Below are 22,400 nucleotides of genomic sequence, written 5' to 3' on the forward strand. Positions count from 1 at the left end.
TGGATGAAATCTAAAACCGTGAACTACTTTACTTCAGTCATTCGTTTATTCAGGGAAAATTCAGAGAGCAGGCGTGCTCGGCCCTGCTGTCCTTCAGACGCAGTTCAGCTTTTCACTCTTAATATGTTCTTGGTGGTTTGCAGGAGTTGCTCTTTATATTCCATGTCTTTGGCCAGGTGAGGGGTCCGCTCTGGCTGAAAATGTCTTCATCTTCTGTAACGCTGCTCTGCCATTCATCCGTGCTGCACAGGATTGCTGTATATGTGTGACGAGGTTATTTCCAGTGCCATCAGTTTTAGCCGAAGTCACAGGTTTCTACAGCACGATTTGTTTTGACTCACCTCGCTGCCAAACTTTGTAACACGGCCTGATGAGAGCTTACCGAAACGTCTTCAGTATACGAGCTTCTTGTGAGTCTGTGGCACCTTTGTTTGCCTACTCTGGTTTGTTTGTAAATGGGCTGCATGAACCAACGTGAACCCAATTTTTAGCTCCAGGCCTGTGCTGTCTTGCTGACAGACATTTGTATTTATTGCTGAATGGACAATGACCTTTCTTGCTTTCAGTTTATTTTTTCGCTCTGAGGATTCATTGGCCTTGTACAAATTGCAGAAGAAGCCAAGGCGTGCCTCACGCTCTCACTCAGTTTGGTTTGAAATAGTGTTCTCCTGTTGCACTGAGCTGTGAAATGAACCAAATATATGCTGCACGGCGAGGAGGTTCGAACACACGGCCGGCTAAAGCCTTTCTGTGTGGAGCTTGCATGTTCTCCCCGTGTCTGTGGGTTCTCTCCAGGTCTTCAGCTTCCACCCAAAGACATGCATGCTGGGTTAACTGATAGAGGCGGGATCACCAAACACCCCACAATATGATATTACCACAATCTTTCACTGATGATACCATAGTACATTTTTCAGTATACTGCATATTGCATTAACATATACCGCAAATATGGTCCTCAAAGTTCAGCTTTGTCATTACATGCATGCTGTTTATGATAATACAGCAATTAACCATAATAAGTAGTTGAAAATTGTGTATTTGTTGCCGTCTGCATAGACAGAAATTTTACACATATTACATCTGCGCTCACAACCTTCCTGTTCTATGTGAATATAACCAGAATACAAGCAGCTGGGAGCCAGCTGAGTGGAGTGGAGATAGAAATGACTGACTTTCTGTCTGAGAGTGGTTGTAGTCAGACTGCAGCTGTTTGCAGAAAGGTTGCCTCCTGATAGGAAACTAGGCAACCTGTGCAATCACCTTGTGAGTGTGCAACACCCTGAAAGGTCTGAGCAAAATTTAGTTGGAATGGGTTGCAGAATGTGAAAAAGATTAAACATTTTTTCCCTCCTTTTGACATTTTTCTTTGATAATCTTTAAATGGCTTTGAAGCCTTTATAACTGTTGGATTACATACACCTGTCAGGCTCAACCTCAAAACCTCACATGTGAAGTGAATAACCATCAATAATCTCACTCAGTGCTGAGAAACCTTTCCTCCTGGCTTTAACGTGGATGTAATTTAACACACACGGCCACTTGAACATTGTTTCAGAGCAGACACCCCCCCGGTTTGAAACTCTCACATGTCAGCAGCCTCCTCCAGCAGGTCAGCCTGCCCTCCAAGTTGCAACAAATGCCCTAGAAAGTTTTGAGGAGCCCCCCCACCTCCATCCGATTCTCCTCACGGAGGAGACACCTTGTATTAGTGGACCCAACTGTGCTTTGCCAGAAGCCAGAGAGCAGCCCCTAGACGAGCCGTGTCCATGCCTCGGTGCGTCAGAGCTGTTTTGGTTGTACATCTACACAATATTTGCCAGGTTTTCAAGTTGCCGCCGATTGTTGTGTTGACACCACTGTATAAATGCACTTTAGAGTAGCCAGAGTCTTCTACAAAGAAATCAGCAATGACTCTAAATACTTTTTGTAAATGGGAGTTTTCATTTTTTTACACTATTACAAAGAAAATCTAAAAACAAATTCCTCTTACTGAGAGAGTCACTGTTGGTTAGTTATCAAAAGCTGCAATGGTAACATGTATTATAATTATCATATAACATGTTATAACAAAGTGCAATTCAGCGAGAGGTGACGATGACCGTTAAAACACAGTTTTCTCTGCCTTGACGAAGAGGCGCACCCCGTTCATTCTTATTTTTGATTATATCTGAAACGAACTGCACACGTCAGTACAGAGCTAACAGGATGTAGTCCACTGTGGTTAAACCAAATAAAACACTGGAAGCATAATCACCGCCTTACTGGTAACCACCAGCTCCACTAGAGGAAAACAGTCTCGCTCGGAGACATCCTGATGAGTCATTCAACCTGCAGCTCTGCCCCTCCGGCCATTATAACCAGTCAGTCTGCTCGAAAACAAGAAAGACTTTTTCCTTTTATTATAAGATGATAATTAAATTTGCAACACTTTTAACTATAAAGCAGCAAACTGTGGAGTGAAGAGCAGCCGCTCGATACCCCCTCTGTAGTCCTCGAGGCCCCGATATCTGCACTGCTGCCTGCGGTTTCACAGAGATACCCTTAGCCTCCAGAGTGTGAGTAGTATAAGCAGTATTATGGGAGCTTTAAGTACTGGTGGTCCATTCCATCAAAGTGGGAAGTATTAGCACATTCAGCTAGTTTGAGGAGAGGAGCCTGAAATCTGTCAAGTCAGACAGTTCACCTCATTTTCATATCGGGGGAAGCAGAAACTCGGTTTGAAGTCAAATCTGATTTGAAAGTTATGTAACAACAGAGGAAAGTCTGTGGGTTGTAAAAATGCCTCAAAAGCTACAAGTTCTTTTATCCCGTGTACTAGTTAAAGGCAGTGAACCCCATCAGCCTTTGTTGGATTGAAGTGAATTGTGGACTGAATGAACTGAGCTGCTGTCACAGACCTTTTTATCCTTCCACAGATTTGAAGCTTTAACAGTTGCTTTTAGCATCAGTTTACCTGTCAAAGCTCCATAACACAGTCAGCACTGAACAAACAGGGTGAATAACACAAAGGTCGTCTAATACATGAGGGGGTTTCTGGCATTTTGACTAAAACAAAAGTAGTTTTCTATTTCTCGCCTTGTTTTTTCTTTTTGTTTTGCTAAATCAACATTTTTCAGGTAAATAAGGAGCACTGCTGTGTTATCCCCATAGTGCTTGATTTGTTTGACCAAAAGTCCAGAGATGCTGGAATGAAAATGATCTGAAACAGAAGGTCACACAAATCCACTCATTTAAAGTTGGAACCAGAAAATGTACTTTTGCTCCAGTAAATGATTAAAACAGGAAATTATAAACATGTTATTTGCCTTTTCAGCACTTGAATTGAAGTGTTATGAAATCCAGCTGTGGCTGCGCACCCGGCTGGAAAATGTCTCCTTTTGAAAACATCTGCTTGGCTTTCTCCGTACGTCGCTGCGCCATCGCCTCATACTGCTCATTAGCTAATCATTAATCAGAAAAAACAACATAAAGCTCCGACTGGATAAACCCTTTTCCAACCATCAAATATGAAACATGTATAATTCAGGCCAGCAGGCACTCGACTTCAGAACAAGCTTTGGCCTCTGCTGACACATTCATATGCAGACAGAACCTGCAGACCTGCAGCTGCACGACTCGCTCGTTAATGTTGATCGAATGCTCGTCTAACACAATGTAATTGTTATGTAATAGCAGATCAGTGAGCGCCTTTACCCAGTTAGCATTTTAAAATGAACGCCCTGCAGCGGCTTTCACAGCTGGAAATGGAAAAAATATTAAAAGTCGTATCTCTCCCGTCTTAATCTTACAGAACCGGAGCTCGATGTTCCCGGGAGCCTCGACTCAGTAACCCGACAGGTGAATGAGACGGTCCGGCGCCGCAGACGGAGGGACGCTGGAGAGGACGACTACAACATCGAAATCCTGCTGGGAGTCGATGACTCAGTGGTCCGATTTCACGGCAAGGAGCATGTGCAGAATTACCTCCTCACACTGATGAACATAGTGAGTCACTACAACTTCATTTTGTTCCTAGTTTGAAAACTGTTGTGTATTAAACCCGACTTGTGTTTTGAATGTAACAGAACAGGGATTTTATGTAAGCACAGCATGCATTAGGGATGCCACTGGGCAGCTCGGTGGTGCAGTGGGAACCCGACTCGCTTCTTGCTCTGCTGGTCCAAACCTCTGCTGGGGCCTTCCTCTGGAGTTTACCTTACCTTTGTGGGTTTCCTCCAGGTGCTCCGGCTTCCTCCCACAATCCAAAGGGATTCTGGGTTAATTGGTGATTTTAAATTGGCACTGGATGTGCTTAAAGCACACAGAATAAAGGGTTGTGTGAATGCACTGTACTGACACGTAAATGTAAATGATGATGATGATGATGCAGATTAACCTTTATAAAAGGCAAATATGGTGCTGGGAATCAGAGTGTCTGCTTGTAGGAGCAGCACAGTGGATCAGCGACTGGCGCCTGACAGCAAAAAGGTGGACTGTGTCAGCTGAGCTGGGCTTCAGCATCCTGGGACCCTAAAGCTGGATAGAGTCAGATTCCTTTTTTACTTTATTTTAGTGTTTTTTTCTGTGATCTCTGTGATCATTGACGTGTTTCTTCCCTTGAGTCAGCCATGTTTATTACAGCCATTCACGTATGATCCCTAGCAGGGATTTCTCTGCCCTCCGTGTGCGTTAGGCAGTTAGCTCAGACTGTCGTTAGTCTCTGGAGGCAGATTAGATGCCGTGTTCGCTCATCACGTCCTCACAGATGTCACAGATACACCTCGCTTGCGTTGTGAGAGATTGGCACATGTGCCATTATTGCCTGGCAGAAAGGTGAAGTGTTCCTTTAATGAGAGGTTTCAATGCAGATGGAAGAGGCGGAGCATTTTTGCCGCCGCGTTGTCACGCTCTCCGTGGAGTGTCGTCACTCAGGTTTCTGCCGTCGCCGCTCCTCGGCAGCAAATCAGCAGCTGATCAAAGCTTTCTGAAGCGATGGGCCGCGGATGATCGCGTACCACCAAATTCTGATAGACATCGGTTTTAGTGTCGTCGCTGACATGTTGTGGGGCGGAACAATTTCACTTGAAACATGACAGGATTTTAAAGAAATCAAAGCAACGAACACGTCGGTGCATCAGCGGGAGATATATGGTCCAGTCCAGAAGTGCTGATTGCTTAATGTTGTTTACACACATGTTGTTTCTCTGCTTGTGTTTTCATTTCGTGTGAGAGTTTGTAAAAAGGCAGGATTGCCTCTCGTTTCCTCACCGGCTTCATTATTTACAGCGCTGTATTAACATTATCTCATTATTTGTAGCGCTGCATTCAAATTACAAGCCTCTCAGATGCTGCTGATGTTCCCCATAATGGACCCATCCTGCATTTGGACATGAAAGCAGTTTGTCTGCCAGCTTTATTTAAACGAGGTCCTTTCTGGTTCGAACGCTCCAGCCTGGACTGACTGGAAGGATTGCAGCAGTTTGTTTGTCAGTGACAGCCAATCAGGGCCCATCAGTCACTGGTACTGATGTTTCCTCTAGTCTGGATGTGGTTCACTCTGAGAAAATGCATATTTTTAGTTCAGACTAAAGAAAAACAGATCAAAAATTGATCTCGTCCTATAATGTTCATAAAAGTAGGTCAAATATTTAGTTTTATGAGTGTCACATATGGTCCTATTGATATTTTATGTCATCATTTTTTAGTTTAGCTTATTTTACTGTTGCTACATTTAATTTGTCACTTGTTGACATTCATATTTGCACATTTGCTGATATTCAGGTTTTTTCATCAGCAGCAGCACTGATCATTTTTGATTCCATATCTTCTAAATGAAATCTCATAGTGCTCATGTATAAATCTTTGTGGTGAAGCACTTTCAAAACATGCACTACAGCCTTTTAAATTTTAAAGAACAGGTGAAAATCTCCTCCTCAGTAGATCTTCACCGAGTTCCTTGGACTTTACCTCTGTCCACTAGAAAGGAAGAGAAAAGTCTGTTCCTTGTAGCCTTCAGCACCACTTACAATAAGATTTAAGTGAGCGTGTGTGTGGAGCCATGACACTCATGCCCATGATGAGCAGAACTGTACATCTCATGATTTTTAGCTATCAGTGCAGTTTACCATGTATAGATGTTTTTATTAAGCCTTTTCTGGCATGAATAGTAAAACTGTGCATTTACACTGGGTGTGCAGTGTCCTTGGATTTAAGGAGCAGAGCATAAACCTCAGTGTCCCTGATCCTGTCAAGATATTCCCATCTCTACATTAAATGCCTCCAAAATCCCTAATAATAATAATAATAATAATAATAATAATAATAATAACCTCAGTTCCTTTTAACTTCCAAAGTACTAAATGCTCTTTTCAGTCTGCCACATGCATCACTCTATCGCTCTGGATCTCTGCAGCGTCTGGCACTGAAGTTTTGAGGTTATTGATGGTGTTTTCCAGTAGAGGTCCCCGCTGGCTTTATCTGGACGCAGCACAGTCTCTGAACGCTGATTACTGTGATTGATCTTCTCTCTCTCTATCTCTTTCTTTCGCTCTTGTCTCCTCGTTTCCCTTTTATATTCCTCTGCTCTTCTTTCTCCCTCCTCTCCTCCTCCTTCTTTCCCCTCCTACACCACCTCTTTTATTCTTCTTCTCCTCTCAGCTCTCTTCTTCCCTCTTCTCCTCACCCCCGTCTCATCTGTGTTCATCATCTTCACTCCCTCTGTTTTCCTTTCTTCCTTCTTCTGTTTCAATACTCTTCTCCTGTCATCTCCCCCTTTTCCCAGTTTCCCTCTCTGGTCTTCCAGTTTTCCTTCTCTTTGATATCTCTTGCTAATCAAGTCAGAGCCCCCTCTTCTTTGTGTTCACCATCCTCCAGAGAATTGGAACTGATTGGACCATTTAATGAGCATGTATGTATGAATTCTGTGGGCATCTTCACAAGCGACTCTTCGAGCAGTCCAATCAACAACAACTTAACTTTCATGGAAAGTTCTGCATATAGAGACACACACACACACACACACACACACACACACCAGCACTCAAACTGCATTTAAATTATTTGGTTGTGACCAAGCGATACGTTAGTCCTGAATCTGTTACAGCAAATGAGAGAAGAATAAAGTCTGTTCTTTTATTGTTACATACTTCATCATTAGTGAGACTCCAACAGTAAGTGCAGCAGGCTTACAGAATCAGGCAGCTCTGTTTTGTCTTCAGATTCAGATGTCTGAGTACTCGGTGGAGAAACTGTTGTTGTCAAGCACAGCATTGAGACGGTCATCAGGTTTGCGTAGATCTCAGGTGGGATTTTGGCCCAGTCCTCTTTACAGAAACTCCTTTAAGTTCTCCCCTGTTTGGTAACATGACTCTTTTTATGGCACCGAGGTGACCTCAACGTCCTTCTTTTCACTCCGTCGTCTCTTTGACAGTATGTTTTGCATAATTGTCATGCTGGAAAAGTCATTCTGGTTGAAAAAGGAGGTTCTCAGCCAAGATTTTACCGTACATGACTCCATGCATTGGTCCATCTATGTGGCGAAGTTGTGAATGTGAAGAAAAACAGCTCCAACACATGTTTCCACCTCCATGCTTTACTGTGGGGATGGTGTTGTTTCGGTTGTGTTGGGCTTCATCCAACCACAGCACCATCTTCTTATTCATTGCTATTGATCTTCTCCTCTTACCTCTTTCTCACTCGTTTCCTTTCATCTTCTTTCTTTTGTCTTCATGTCTCCGCTGCTCGTTTCCTCTCAGATTTCTCTCTTCAGTCTCCTCTCCTCTTCTTTGTTTCCATTGCTCTCCTCCTCCTCTTTGCCTGCTGCCAGTATAATCAGCATAAAGCACTGAGGCGATGGTCACCTACTCGATATGTCTGTCGACTTACATATTCAATAGTATGTGGGTTTAAAAAAAAAAAGACAACCCAGGAACATTAATATGCTGCTGTAAAAATCTAAATTCATCTCGTTTTAGAAATCCAACCAGCTTCTGGCTGCAGTGAGATTCAGCACCTGTGTTGTGTGATAAGGCCCAGCTCACAGTAAGCAAACTGGTTTATCCAGAGTAGTTGGACAGGGATGAGGTCAGGACTCGGTGGGAACTGGTCAAGGTCTTCGACACCAAAATGAGAGAACTGTTTTTTATGGGACTGGTTTTGTACACAGATGCTCAACAGATGCAGTATCATCATCCATGTTGGTAAAAAAAGAGCTCTAAAATATTTTTCTTAACTGTAAATAACGCAAATCAGCATTAGAACAAACACATGGACACGGTCTCTGTGCAGATGTAGAACAGGTGATGTCAAAAAGCAAACTAAAGGTGCATCTATAGATTAAAAAATGGGATATATAATTTTATCTCTATATATAAATAGGTGGGAATGTCCTGTAGTTATGTCTGAAGCATGCGGTTGTCCTTACCTGGAATAGACGAGTAACCTGACCTGTCAAGTGGGTCCTCCACCTTTCACCCACTCCCTGCTGACTTATGCAGGTGCTCTGTGCTGAAGTCTAGTTCAATACAGAGCACCTATAGCATGGCTGTGTAAAAGGAAGAGATGGACATCCTGGTTGTGATGGAAATTGAGTAAGTGAGTGTATGCCAAATGAAATTCGAGAGCGATAAGCAGGACTGTGTGATTATGGCCAAAATTTCATCGCTGTTGTTTTGATCAGTGTTGAGGGAAGGATTTTTCATAAGGTGTTGTTATAGCAGTGTCATGTAAACCAAGCGCTGCTTTCACATCTTCCCATTTCCCACCTTTGCATTGAGCTACATTCCTGTTAATTAACCCTTCTTTGCAGACAAATCAGGTGTTTATTCACTTCATCCAAGTTCATCTCCCAGAAGCAGAAACCTCATTCACTCCCTTCATTGTACCAGCGTGATGAGACTAAAGCGCTACAGCTGTGAGAGCCCTCTCTGTTTCCCCACCACTGCTTTTTCCACTTATAACACATCTTTTGTCTAATGTGTCGAACATTTTTTCTGAAGCCTTGTGTGTTTATTGGACATCTATCTTTAAGTGTGACTGTGTTGGTGAGTTCAGCCCATCTTTGTGATCTGGATGGATGCAGTGATACGCTGGATGTGTCACATTACACTGTTTTTCTTGGCCTGCATGCATTAGTTGTGCTGCAGTTTGTGTTGTGTTTTCAGGCAGACAAACGTGTTCGTCATGTTGCTTTGTGGTGACACAACCCTACAGGATTCTTTGCATATGATTTCTTCAGCTCTTCAGCTTTTGCATTGCTAGACTTTTGATTTTTGTTTTTAATGTAGTGTTGTGCATCCACGTGGTGTGGGCGACAGCCACATACACAAACAGAAACACCATCAGGTGGTGATTTAGGGCTTGAGTCACTCTTGGTGAAGCATGCTTATTCAATATCACTCAATGTTCATTTAATTGCAAGAAGCCAAAAATTATGAACGAGATTAAAATGTGACTAATCGTGCAGCCCCAGTGACAGCATACGATGAGATGAAGTGAGTCCTGCTGCATCTATGTGGAGGAAGCTGTTAGGAAGTCATAGCGCTGGGATGAGTCTTTGAGAGCGAGCAGCTCAGTGTGTTGGATCACATATGGTGTGATTTCAGCTCTCCCTGAAGGAGAGGCTCACAGTGCAGCTACTGCAAGCAAAGCAAAGCTGCTTTGCTAGTAGATACACATTCAGGATCAGCAGCATTTATCTGTCTTCATTTCGAAGCTCCCATCTGTGATGCGGCTCACATTCACCTAGACTGTTATTCATAAAGTCCCAAGGAGTGACAAATGCAAAGGAGCAGCAGGGAGTGGTCCTGCTCGTCCAGCGCTGCATCGCCTCAAGAAGTCGACAAAGCAAAAAGGATGCTCTGGGGACAGTTTAACGTGATGATACGCTGCCGGGAAATGTTTTTCTCCACCTCTTCTGTCCTGAGTGGAGAGCACTGACTTATTGTGTAATGTGGCAGATGAGCTCAGTGAGAAATCACTGGCCCAAAGAAAATGAGGCCCACTGCCTGTGACTTTGGTCCTCATGCTCTGCTAATTGGCACTTCTCATGTAACATGTCAGAGAGAAAGATGGCAAGATGTTGACCTGTTCACTGATTCGATTGGTGCTCACCGTGCAGTCAATCAGTTGGTGACAAAACAACAGCGGTGAAAGCTGCATGATGGGCACGTGCAGAGTTTGTTCAGTAACATGTATGTTCTTTTTCCAGTTGTCATGTTACACGAGAAGTGCTCTGCGAAATTAAGATTACCATCAATATTTTAGAAAAATGTATTTTAATTGCATTTCTCTGGCATAATCCAAACACGTGCAGTTGGTGCAGATAGGTTAACTGGTAACTCTAAACTGCACATAGGGATAGGCTCCACCCCCCCGTGACGCACATAAGGATCACGGGAGGTGGTGAAAATAAATGGTAATTCCAGGAGGTGAAACTCTTTGGTCAGTTTGTATTTGGATAAAGTAGTGAGTGAAATTATTTGTCTGCACCTTGTGTTTGTACCCAAACGCAGACACTCGAGGCAGGAACGGCCGTTTATTTAGGCTGCACGAAAAATACAAACAAAAGGCAGAAGAACAAGGACGAGAACCAACCTGAGAACTGAAATACTAAACACTACGGACGTAGAACCTTAAGCATCGAAAAACCTGAACATGACCCGAAATGAACAGACGACCTCCGTGTGTGGCAGCATGTTACAGCAGCTCTTACTCTTACTCTTACTTATTTCCCCTTTGTTTTCTCGTAACTTTTAAATTAAGTCTTAGAGATGTCTCTCTTATGTGCAATATTGTGCAATACTGTCCGATGCAACATAGTATGTTATTCTGTTTTATCTCATTCTTTTCTATTGTTTTTCTTAATTTTTGCTGCTTGTAACTTTTTTTCGTGACCCAAATAATTTCCCACAATAAAACCTTACACTACGCTACACTACACTACACTACACTACACTACGCTACACTACACTACGCTACACAGGGTCATTAGAAGAAGCGGAAACAGACGGGAACACAGCTGGGACGAATCAGACATAGTGACACAGGGGAAGCAAAACTAAACCCCCTGAACCTGGGACGAGCGACTGTCAAAATAAAACAGGAAACACACTAAGATGCAGGCTAAGACACGCGGGCTTGACCCAGGGACCGAGGGGAAGAAACTGAGGAAGGGAGACACACACAAAGGACGAGGAGACGGAGACACAGATAAGACTACAGACTCACAGACACGAGAGGAATTTCACATACAGGAAACCATGAACTGGAAATATAAGCAAACTCATTAAAATCTCAAGAACACAATGAACTCAAAATGCTGACAGTTTCCCTGCCATCAAGTTTGTTAGCATCTGCTGCAATGAAAGCAGAATTTAGCATTTTAGAGAACACACTTAGTGTATTGACACTGTAGATGAACTTTTAAGTGGTACCTTTTTTCCTCAGGGGGGTCATCACACCAGACTAGTAAAAATGTTTGTCAGGTGTCCTGGTGCTGGGATTAGCGCTAGAGTTCGCTGGCTCATGATGAATTTGTCCTGTTTGTGAGTCACGTCTTATTTGGGTTTTGTCCCTCTGTTGTGCAGCCAAGCAGTGACAAATCCTTTCTCCTAATTGTGAATTGGGGACCTTCCTTGTGCCAGCAGAATCGAATATTCACGACAGTATGGAAACATGAGCTTAGTCACAACACGTTGACTTCATTCCTGCTGTGAACTCCTGCAGACGTGATTCACTCTCCTGTCCACTTTTTGTTTTCGCCTGGATCCAGACGTGAGAGTCAGACCGGAACAATTTGACAGTTTTGTCTGTGTCAGAATATTTTTGTTGTTTGAAGTGAACTGCTTAAATATGCATGTGGCACCTGTTCAGATGGATTTATTTTAAGTAACTGGACCCAGTGGCTTCCATTGCTCAGTGTGTTTCAGCACACAGCGATCGTTTATATATAGATATTTAGGAAAACTGTGCAAAACGCTTTAATTACTCTCCAATATTGCACCTTCTCCTCGTTTTTCTCCTCCCTGCCTCGATGCCACAGGAGAGGAGGAGACGTCCTTAATCCTTCATGGCACAGATTCAACAAGGTGCTCAAAACATTCCTCAGAGAATCTGGACGATATTGACGTGCTAGCATCAGCCAGATGCTGCTCCAGATCTGCAGATCCCTCTATCCCATCTCAAAGGTGCCGAACGTCATCATGTTCAAGATACCAGCTTGAGATAATTTGAGCTTTGTGACGCGGTGCATTACAACCATGTTAGATGGTACATCATAAAGGGATGGACACAGTCAATACTCCATACAGGCCGTGTCCTTTAACAATTCTCAGTTGGTACTAAGGGGTCCAAAATATGCTAAGAAAACATCCCTGACATTATATCTAAAGGCCTGAACCATCGATACGAGGCAGAGCGGCTGAATGCTTTCTTGTTGTTTACGCCAAAACTGTGAGCCTACATGTCACAGTAGAAATCAAGACTCATGAAATCGGGCACAATTTTCTAAACCTCTGCTGCCCAGTTTTGGTGAGCCAGCTGTTTCCTGGTCTTTGCTGACAGGAGTGGCCCCTGGTACAGTGCCGTGCTGCAGTAGCCTCTTGATGTGTCGTGCACTCAGAGATGAATGCACAACACATCAAACCACATTATTGTTAATAAGTGGTTTTTGAGTTGCTGTTTCCTTCCTATTAAGCCAAAAACAGCCGGCCCCGTTCGGCCTTGACGTCTGGCATCAATAAAACATTTTCACCCAGAGAGCTGCTGCTCGCTGGATATCTTTTTGTTTTGAACTGCTCCCTATAAACCCAGAGATGTTTTTGTTGGATCAGCAGATCAGCAGTTTCTCAAATACTCAGACCAGCACCAATCATGCCATGTTCAAAGTCACTGAAATCACCTTTCTTCCTCATTCTGATGCTCAGTTTGACCTTCATGTTGTTTCGATCATGTCTACATGCCCAAAGGCACTGAGTTGATGCCGTGTGATTGGCTAATTAGATATTTGGGTAAATAAGCAGTTGAGGACATGTGTAGTGAAGTGGACAGTGAGTGTATGTTTTAGGAGTAAAAAAGACCCACTGTAGGAGGAGAAACGGGCACCTCTGAGTAATATTTACAGTAGATTTCTTGAATAAGGATTCGTTCACATTTTAGACAAATGGATGTATTTTAAATATTGGTGGTAAGTGTCCCTTAAATCTACCCCCATGATCCAATCTTCTTCATTTTCACACATTCATTCTGGTCACCATCACAACTACGTAAACGGATCTTTTTTGCCATCTACAAATATGTTTGTAGTATCTAGTATACAAGTTTGAAAATGCAGAATGATTCTCATTAATATCAAAAGAATGACCACAGTAATTAAGTGCACAGAGTTGGCTTTGTTCAGCAGAGGAAGTGTGCTTGCTGCAGCTGCTTCCATTCATAGGTGACCGTCACTGGCTCATTCATCTGCCGCTCAGTTTCCAGCCAAATAATAATGTCCGATTAAATGTTTTGCATGTGAACACTGTGGGCTTGACAATCTCACACTTCTCACTATTATGACCCAATCAAAGTGCACGGGACGTCAGAACATCAAAATCCTCCTTCAAAGCAGAAATACATGCATATGGCCCCCAAAGTCAATCGAAACTGGCAATTTGTGTCACGCGTGGCATCATGTCATATATTCAGCATTAAATTAATTGCATAATATGTATGCATAAGTGGGACAGGACTATAATGACTTTAAATTAAAGGAAAATGGGTGGTGGACTGTCACAGTGTCCTCTGCTAACTGTAGCTCTGCAGCTATCAAGCAGTCCTGCAAAGTCTTCATGCATTAATATTGTAAAACGTAACTGTCTTTGCTATTCATGCCTCATGAGGATAAGTGAACATGGATATAATTTAAACAGGAAATGCATTTGTGCATTTTTGATATCTCACACACCTGCAGATACGGAGGAGATGCGATGCCTTTGTCTGAACAAACATGCATGTCTGCAGATGATAATGGTGTTGACTGCTAAAATAGAAAGCTTGTGTGCACAAGTCTCACTTCACTGTTTCATTCAGATTCAAATCGATAGAAAACATTAGTCAGGCTGCCTGTGGAGAGTCCTTCACCAGCCTGCTTCACTGACTCATTCGCTTCTCTTTACATTACTTCCGAGGCTGCAGGAAACCAAGACGGGTTGAATACTAAACGACTTTGTCACGTGCTCAGTGCTTGGTTTCTCCGGAGCTCTTTACAGGAAATCATTCCCATGAAGAGTTGAGTTTTTATCTATCTAAATACAGAGACAACATGCATAAGCACATTTCCATATCAAGTCATAATCTCTCTTTTATTGACTAGTAGCGGCTGTGCAGGCTGAAGGCACCATCATATCCAAAGCGTGATGTTTTTGTTTCTTGCAAATATCAAAACTAAGATAACAAGCTGCTCCCTCCTATTGTTCATATTATTCATATTTACCTGGTCTCTTTGATTACAGACGTTCGTGGAGGGAGTCGTGAGGAATAACCTGTTTCACTCTAATGAGTCGGATTTAGAACTGAGATTTACCTTAAATTTCAGATTTCCGATTCCTTAAAAGTGTTGTTTGTTCCCCTGCACCTCAGGTGAATGAGATTTACCATGACGAGTCTCTGGGAGTCCACATCAACGTGGTTCTGGTCAGGATGATTATGCTGGGGTATGCCAAGGTGAGTCCCCGCGTCCTTTTCCGTTGCTTTTTTTTAATTCTTAAACTTCTTTTTGCAGGTGACATTCCCTTTTATGACAGAGGAGTGAAATAGAGATGAAAATGTGTGCAGACTGCAGAGGTCACCTAGTCTAACTCACTTTTACACACAGTGTCAAAACGCACATTTCCATTTGCTCGCTGTAATCAGCAGTGGCACTTAGGTGATTTATGTTCGCCACGACTCCTTCAGCTCGCTATCCTCTCGTTTTCAGCCCAGGGCTTCCACATACTATTCCTGCTTCACAGTCTGAGTAATTACAGGCTGCTGCCAGAGTACCAACATGTTCATTTGCATCCGCATTTCTCTCTCCTTTTTCCTCTCAGTCCATCAGCCTCATTGAGAGAGGCAACCCATCGCGGAGCCTGGAGAACGTGTGCCGCTGGGCCTTTGTGCAGCAGAAAGGCGATCCCGATCACGCCGAACACCACGACCACGCAATTTTCCTCACTCGCCAAGGCTTCGGCCCCACAGGGATGCAGGGTAAGGCCCCGGAGGGAGATTACCCGTCACGATACACACCAGTCAGCTTTCTGTGTTGCAAAATGTGCAACTTGTCAGTGAGAGCAGAAAAAAAAGTTTTGAAGCGTTCGTTCTGCAAATTCAACATTTAGGAAACACGTCTTACGTGTGAATTCACTCCAGATTCTCTGTTTGTGCCCCAGTTGCTTGAGTTAAATTGACTGAAATGATTCACAAAGAGGCACCGAGAAGAGAAAACAATGAAAAGCCTCGTTATTACTGCTATGACGCACAGAAAGGGTGGACTCTCCCTTTGTGCTACTTTTTTGGCACTTTTACTCTTGTTGCTGAGGCTGATTTGAAAGACTGGGGGGGGGGAAGCAATTTCCAGTGTCTGCCAGATATCGACTTCTCCTCCCTCCTTTTATTTTCTCTATAGCAGCCAAACTTCAGCAGTGAAAGTAGCCAAATGCCCAAAGTCAGCACTATTAAAAGCCTCCACTTGCTGTATTCTTCGTTTATTTGCTACAGAAGCTGCAGCAGACGTTTTATTTGCAAGTGAATGCAACGGCAGAGACATTTGGTCTGCGCTTGATTATGGAAATGTGTTATAGATTCATATGTAAGGACGGCTCTCTTTAATGGTTTCACTGATTCTGTCAGTCAGGTGCTGATCACAGCACACTGCATGCTCAGGTTAGATGCTCTGTTTCGTCCTTCTGCATCCTGATGTGCTCCCATCTTTACTGTCCGTGTATTTTGCTTTTCGTATTCGTTTGTACGCTGTTATGTCAGGCTGCTGATTTAGCAGCTGTTTCTTGGTCAGGACATGCTCACAAAAGACATTTTAAATCTCAACACTTTCCTGGTCGAACAAAGTTAAATCTATTTGCACCTTTTATGGTGCTGGAAGAAAGGCTGGTGCCAATCCAGCTTTCCAGTTATAGGGAGAGACGGCGTTGTTAGGCGAGTGGAGGCGATCTTAGTGCTGTTAGGTCTTGGAGTAGGTCTTTGAGGATGAGCTGCAGGAGGCGTGTCACGGGAAGTCCATCGATACATCGATGTGGAGCCGATGGTAGCGAAGCTTTGCAGGTTAAAATTCCACATATCTAAGTAGAATAGAAGTGAATTAAATATACACTTGCTACACTAGGCTACAAATCACACATGAAATTATTATTTTTCATCTTTTCTGACTATTTTTTCACTAGCTTTGCATTTGACTAGAGTCCGTGTCAGTACTGGTGCATGAGGCGATACCTGCACCCAGAGGCTGCACAGGTCGTCCAAAGGGAGCAAAGAGTGAAGACAGAGGAGATGATCCAACCAAAGCGTGCTGTTGCTCACTGGGAAACAGTTATTGATAAGCTGTGTTTTATGTTCAGGCCAAAGATTTATCCATTATATTGGAACAAGCATTAGACTAAATAAAAAACTCGCACTGTATGCCCACAGTGTGACAGGAAGCTGTCTCCCTCACAGGGATGAGAGCTCGTGCTGTTAACAGCAGGCGGTCTCTGTTGGTGCAGGCGGTCCGATCAGGCCTCCCCGACTCGATTGTTGCTGTTTATTTGAGTTCTTCTCTCTGTAGCAGGAAGCTGTGAGATTCATTCATCTGGGATCTAACAGGAATTTATGAGCAAAATAAGCGAATATATTCTCTGGTGGGGTTTGGCAGTTTCACCTTTGGTGCACAGTTTTTACTTTGCTCAGCTTAGCCCTGGGCCATGACAGTGCATGTTTTTGCATTTGACACCTCAAATGAGGGCAAGACTGGAGTGCAACATATCAGACACACTGTGAGTGAATATTTCCAATAGACACGGCACAACCACAGGATGAACCTGCCCTGTATAGTGTGGGACCTGTTTAGGTCTCCTGCAGGGTCGGGTCCCTTTTAAAGCTTAATATGCTGCTGCTCCCTGTCTGTAGCCCACTCTGTGGATAACGACCCTGTTAGTGGGTTTAAGTCCATGTTTCTCCATCCATCAAAGCTCAGATCTGATGTTTTCTTTCCAGTACTGAGGGCGCTGGTGTGGGTGGGTGAAGAACTGTGACTACTGCTGGATAATTCCAGACCTGATGGTGTCCAATTACACTCCCAGTCTCGTGGGCTCATCTGTTCACACAGGATGTGTTTGTTTTGTTCGCCATATTCTCTGTCGGTCTTCTTTGTGAGCAGCATTCTCCTCCTGGAATAGCAGGAAGCTTAGATTCACCTTACGGGTGTGATGATTTACGTCTTTGGAGCTGGAGTTCAGCAGCAGTGCATCTTTTCTGGGCTTCTGTTTGGAAGTTGTTGAGCGGTATTAAAATCCAGTCCTCGTGCAAACTTTTGGCCACTTAGCTTGAATATTTCTGTCCAATTTTTCAGTGAATACTTTGAAAACAATTAATTTCCCTCATGTTCTGTTTGGTCAGTTGTCTTTTTCTTTGCATTGAGTTCTTCAGCACAAAAGACCAGCAGCCAAAAACGGATCACTTGCGATGTTTGTGGTTACTGCACTGACTCCGAGCATCAACACTGTCAGCTTTAAGCCGTTCTCTGGTTGGTCTTTCTTTGCTGTTCTGAGTTATTTCAGTTATTCATGCTCCGTTAGTTCTTTAACATCAGATCAGATTGATGACTGAATGAACTGCTCCCTTCGAGTGGATCTGTAACCTTTTCACATTCATTTAATTAACATATTAGTCTCACTCACAAGACAGATTACTCAAAGGTTTTTAACTAAAAGTTTTCTCAGGTCCTTCTAAACCTAAGCTTTACTGGCTCACCTCTGGGAGCCTGAACGTTACCGTACAAGCTTCAGCATTCAGAGCCCTGAAACCTTAACCCCGACTCTGATCTCTCTGTGGGCTTCCTCTGAAAACAAGAGACACACAGTTATAATAAAGTCACTTGGAAAGATGGAAACAGCCGATCTGGACTCTCGGTGAAGGCTAAATAGTTTGTATAAATGTTATAAATTACTTCCCCCACTTTTGCAATAAATCTCAGGTGAGATGTGGGTTAATGTTGTTTTCCCCAAATGGGTGACTGAATGAGGGTAACATTTAAACAATTCTTGGGAGAAATGAAACAGAAGGAAACGTATAGAAAAGTTAATTATGAAATATAGTTGCAAGTGAAATAAAACAAACCTCCCTGCAGCCTGAGTGCTGCACAGATGAAGCAGCACTTCAGGATTTACCAGTCCTCCCAGCATTTGGACTCCGGCAATTACCAGGTAGAAGTGGCTGCAACCAGTCGTCTGCTGCTTTCACACAACAGCACACACACACATGCCTCTTTTTCTCCGGCATAAAGTAGAGAGAGTGTCAAAATACAGAAAGTCAGTGTGATGTAGTCGAGCTCAAGGTGTGAGGACTCCACTTAGAGTGTGAAGCAATCTCCATCCTGAGCTGGAAGTGGAATTTCAGTTTAATTGGATCTGAGTTATCCTTCAGTCCATTACAGCCTAAAATCAGAGATGTGAGTCGAGCTACATGGACACAATCTGTAAGAGCCTCACTCATCTGAGCAGGATTATTGTGTGTGCTGATTGTGCCACAGCTTCGATGATACTGGGTTTGTTGTTGTGTAGAAGAATTCATTAACTCTAAGCCTCGTGGCTATACTTGCTATCAAGACAGGAGAACATTAACTGGTATGGTTGGTGACGTAAGCCCCGCCCTCTCTTCAACGATGGTCGCTGACAGTGGATGTAGATGGCTTCTTTCACCCCGCTTTGAAACCATCTGTCCAAAATGTGAGCGGTGGCATTCACAGACATGTGACCTCTGTTACTAGTCCATGCCAGTACTTGTCATGGAGCTTAGGTTGGAGTCACTTCTGTGATTATCACGAAGTTCACCCGGACGTATCAAATGCATGAACGCCAGTGTTGTGCAGATGAAAGAAGGCAGTTCCAAAGACGTGTCTTATGTACAAAATGCACATTTCATTTTTCCTTACAGACCGATGTATTTGACAAACACTTGGAGATTCTTTCTTAATGGTCAGCATGAGCAGAAATAATGAGCAGTCAAAGGTTTAAGAACGTCAGGAGAAAAGTGTTTGTTTATTTCTGAGCTTGATTTCCGATAAAACGCTGATCCCTCTCTATCCTCCTCACCGTATTTGTAATCCAGAGATTTCAGTCCAGCACTCGGGGGACCTGCAGCCATGGAAATGCCCGCGATGTCTGATTAAATAAAAACAAAGTGAGAGGAGTAATCAACAAAGCTGCTCTGGGTTCTGATTTAGATTTGATTTATATGCACAAAAAGAGAGGCCATTCTTAGAAAACAGCTTTGAGGGTCCACTTGACTTTAAGTGTTCATCAGGGGCAAAACAACAACAGCAGTTATTATTATTATTGTTTGAGTGCTAGCGCACACCCTGCCTCGGTGGCTCTGCTTGCATGCGTGCTCTCATTAAGTTTACCATGTTTGCTCACTCGCTCTTTCACAAGGAACAACTATGCTTCATGAGTTATTGCATTATTAATGCACCAACACTAATGAACAGCACATGATACAAACCCTAGCTGCTATCCTGTAGGACATGTTGCTAATGAATGTTCGCTGTCCTTTAGTTTGTCGCTGTAATAAAGCAATAAGTGGATGATGATGATGAAGGTCTACGCAATATTATTGTTGCCAGCGTGTTGAGGTTACCTGTGGTTAATGGCCTTGAAATGGTCCCGGACTGCTGGGAGTTCACCGACTTTCTAACGCGCTCATCTAAACCGTGACAGCTGGGCGAACGAGGAAGTGCTGGAACATTCACTCGGCCTACAAATCCTCTGCGGACTAAAGTGCACCACTACAATTCCCAAGGTAATCCCACCCTTGGGAAGGCATAACAGATGAAGAGTCAACTGTGCTGATCTGAAGTGGCACAGAGAGAGAGAGAGAGAGAGAGAGAGAGTGTGTGTGTGTGTGTGTGTGTGTGTGTGTGTGTGTGTGTGTGTGTGTGTGTGTGTGCGTGTGTGTGTGTGTGTGTGTGTGTGTCCCTCTTGGTACCACTGTTAAGAGTTAAACAAACAGCATGGGGAAATCCATCAGTCCGCAGGCAGGAATCTGATTTCGATTTGGAACCTAGTGTCGTAATGATCAGTGGGCAGACCATCATATGTTCCAGCTGCACATTTGGGCCAAAATCTATATTTCCTAATGTCATTTCTTTCTTTGTGGTGCGAGGTTCACTTCCTGTAAATCAGTACTTGCAGTTTGGCTCCAAACAAAGTTCATGTCCTTCATGATGTTGCAGCTAAACTGGATGTGTAGACATTAAAACAATAAAAATAAGTAGAATATTTATTCTATTTTTGGCCCTGCTGGTCCTTCTCACTGCTGCTGCCTGTGGCTCCAGTTATTAGCAGTGACCATGTGATGTCAGTGCTTATAGCAGGAAGTCATGGAAAAGCAGCGATAATCGCCATTAATTATCCCCTAAGTCCCCTGCTGTCACTGTGCTGCTGTGTGTAATGTGTATTGTCTTTTGGCAGCAGTGGCAACTAGGGGTGCAACGATACACAAAATTCACGGTTCGGTTCGGTTCGATACTTTGGTGTCACGGTTCGATATTTTTTCGATACAAAAAAATGTTCATGCCTTTTTAATTTGTCATTTATTAAAATTATAAATATATATTTTAACTCAAAAGTACAGTTTTTAAATTTAACCCTAACCCTTGTGCGTGTTTTTTATTTTGACAGCGAATGCGCACCTGCGGACCACTTATGTGCACCTCTGGTTATTTAGCTCGTCATATTGCAGCCACAGAAATTCTTTTGTCCATGAAACCATAAAGCTGCACTTTCTTTTTGCCTTATAGTCTGATTTGTCATAACTTCTCCGTTTTGTGGTAAGCTTTTCTTTGGCTGTCACTTCTTCACCCTGACCTGTCTTATTTGGCTCAGCAGAACTGAAATGCTTTTACACACTCACTCACATAAGCTCAGCGATTCTCTGCGCGATCAACCTCTCACATGTTTAAGCTGCGGGAGATTTCACTTGTCATGTTTGCATAGTAAGCTAACGATTAATAAGACGATGTCAGAGGAATTGGTGCACAAATTATCATCACTCACAGATCAGTGCTGTCGCTCTCTATACACAGTTCGCGCGATTGCAAAGTGAAAGCAAAAAAACAAGCGCAAATTCAAACGCGACTTCAATATGTCACATATTGACAGTGGCTCACCGATGCCAATGACATAATTACCCAGCTACATTTCTGAAAGAATGCAAAAGCATTGACATATATTTTTCCTACAATAGCCCGACGGGCAGGGCAGAGATAGATTTTGGTAGCCCGACTGAAAAAATCGCTAGCTCCAGGACGTCAGGCTAGCGATATTGCGAGCCCTGTATCTGATTGAGGAATCACTCATCTTTGGAAAAGAGAGTTTATTACAGAGAAATGTCTCTTTCCAAAATAAAAGCTATACTATCCGCTTCTTCTGGGCTATATTCTCAGCAGCATAAGGAGAATCATGTGCTAACAGCTGTCTAAATGACTCGGCTAAAGTTAGTAGCATGCTTGTTGTTTTGGTCTTTGCACTAGGATGATGTCGGCGTAAATGTGCAGTCATATTCGTTGTGTTCCCACTAGTGCTTTCAGGTTAATCTCGTTGAAATGACCTTAACGCCACAACACGGCAAATCTCCGTTAACGAGCTATCGCCGATCGCTCCCTGCATGGGGCTAGACGGCCAACACGTTAACGAGCTAACTGCGCTAGCACACTAGTTCACACCAATGTAATTGAGCATTGCATGGCACATCCAACATACTGTTTTACTTTAGTCCATGACTCGCTTACCTTCAGGGTCATACGTCACATGAAAACCAAAATAATTCCAAACGCCAGATCTGAATGAGGGTGGGGGAGGTGCCCTGCGCTCTTCCTTCTGACGATGCTGTCTGTGTTGAGCGCTCAGTGAATCTGCGCTGGACAGTGCAGCCTAGGCGGAGTAGTCGAACACAGATTCACTGAGCGCTCAACACAGACAGCATCGTCAGAAGGAAAATTGATAAAATAAATTACAAATGTTGTATTGTTCGATACATATGCGTACCGAACCGAAAGCACTGTATCGAACGGTTCAATATCGATACGAATATCGTTGCACCCCTAGTGGCAACACGTATCACTGATGTGCACACGTGACACGTTTAAACGTAGAGATGGGCCGAGATGCATACAGATCTGTCCTACATAAAGTATC

At 43.3% G+C, this 22,400-nt stretch overlaps 1 protein-coding gene across 1 annotated transcript in view; it reads left to right on the forward strand.

Annotated features, from left to right (window-relative positions):
* Window positions 1-22,400, forward strand: part of adamts3 (ADAM metallopeptidase with thrombospondin type 1 motif, 3) — a 138,453-nt gene that overhangs the window by 58,850 nt on the left and 57,203 nt on the right. The window contains exons 5-7 of the mRNA XM_082555008.1: window positions 3,794-3,987; window positions 14,599-14,682; window positions 15,048-15,204. Of these exons, the coding sequence (XP_082411134.1) occupies window positions 3,794-3,987; window positions 14,599-14,682; window positions 15,048-15,204 (435 nt within the window). The remainder of the gene's footprint in view (window positions 1-3,793; window positions 3,988-14,598; window positions 14,683-15,047; window positions 15,205-22,400) is intronic.

Source organism: Aulonocara stuartgranti (genome assembly GCF_965226115.1).
Source record: "Aulonocara stuartgranti genome assembly, chromosome: 12".
Taxonomy (NCBI): domain Eukaryota; kingdom Metazoa; phylum Chordata; class Actinopteri; order Cichliformes; family Cichlidae; genus Aulonocara; species Aulonocara stuartgranti.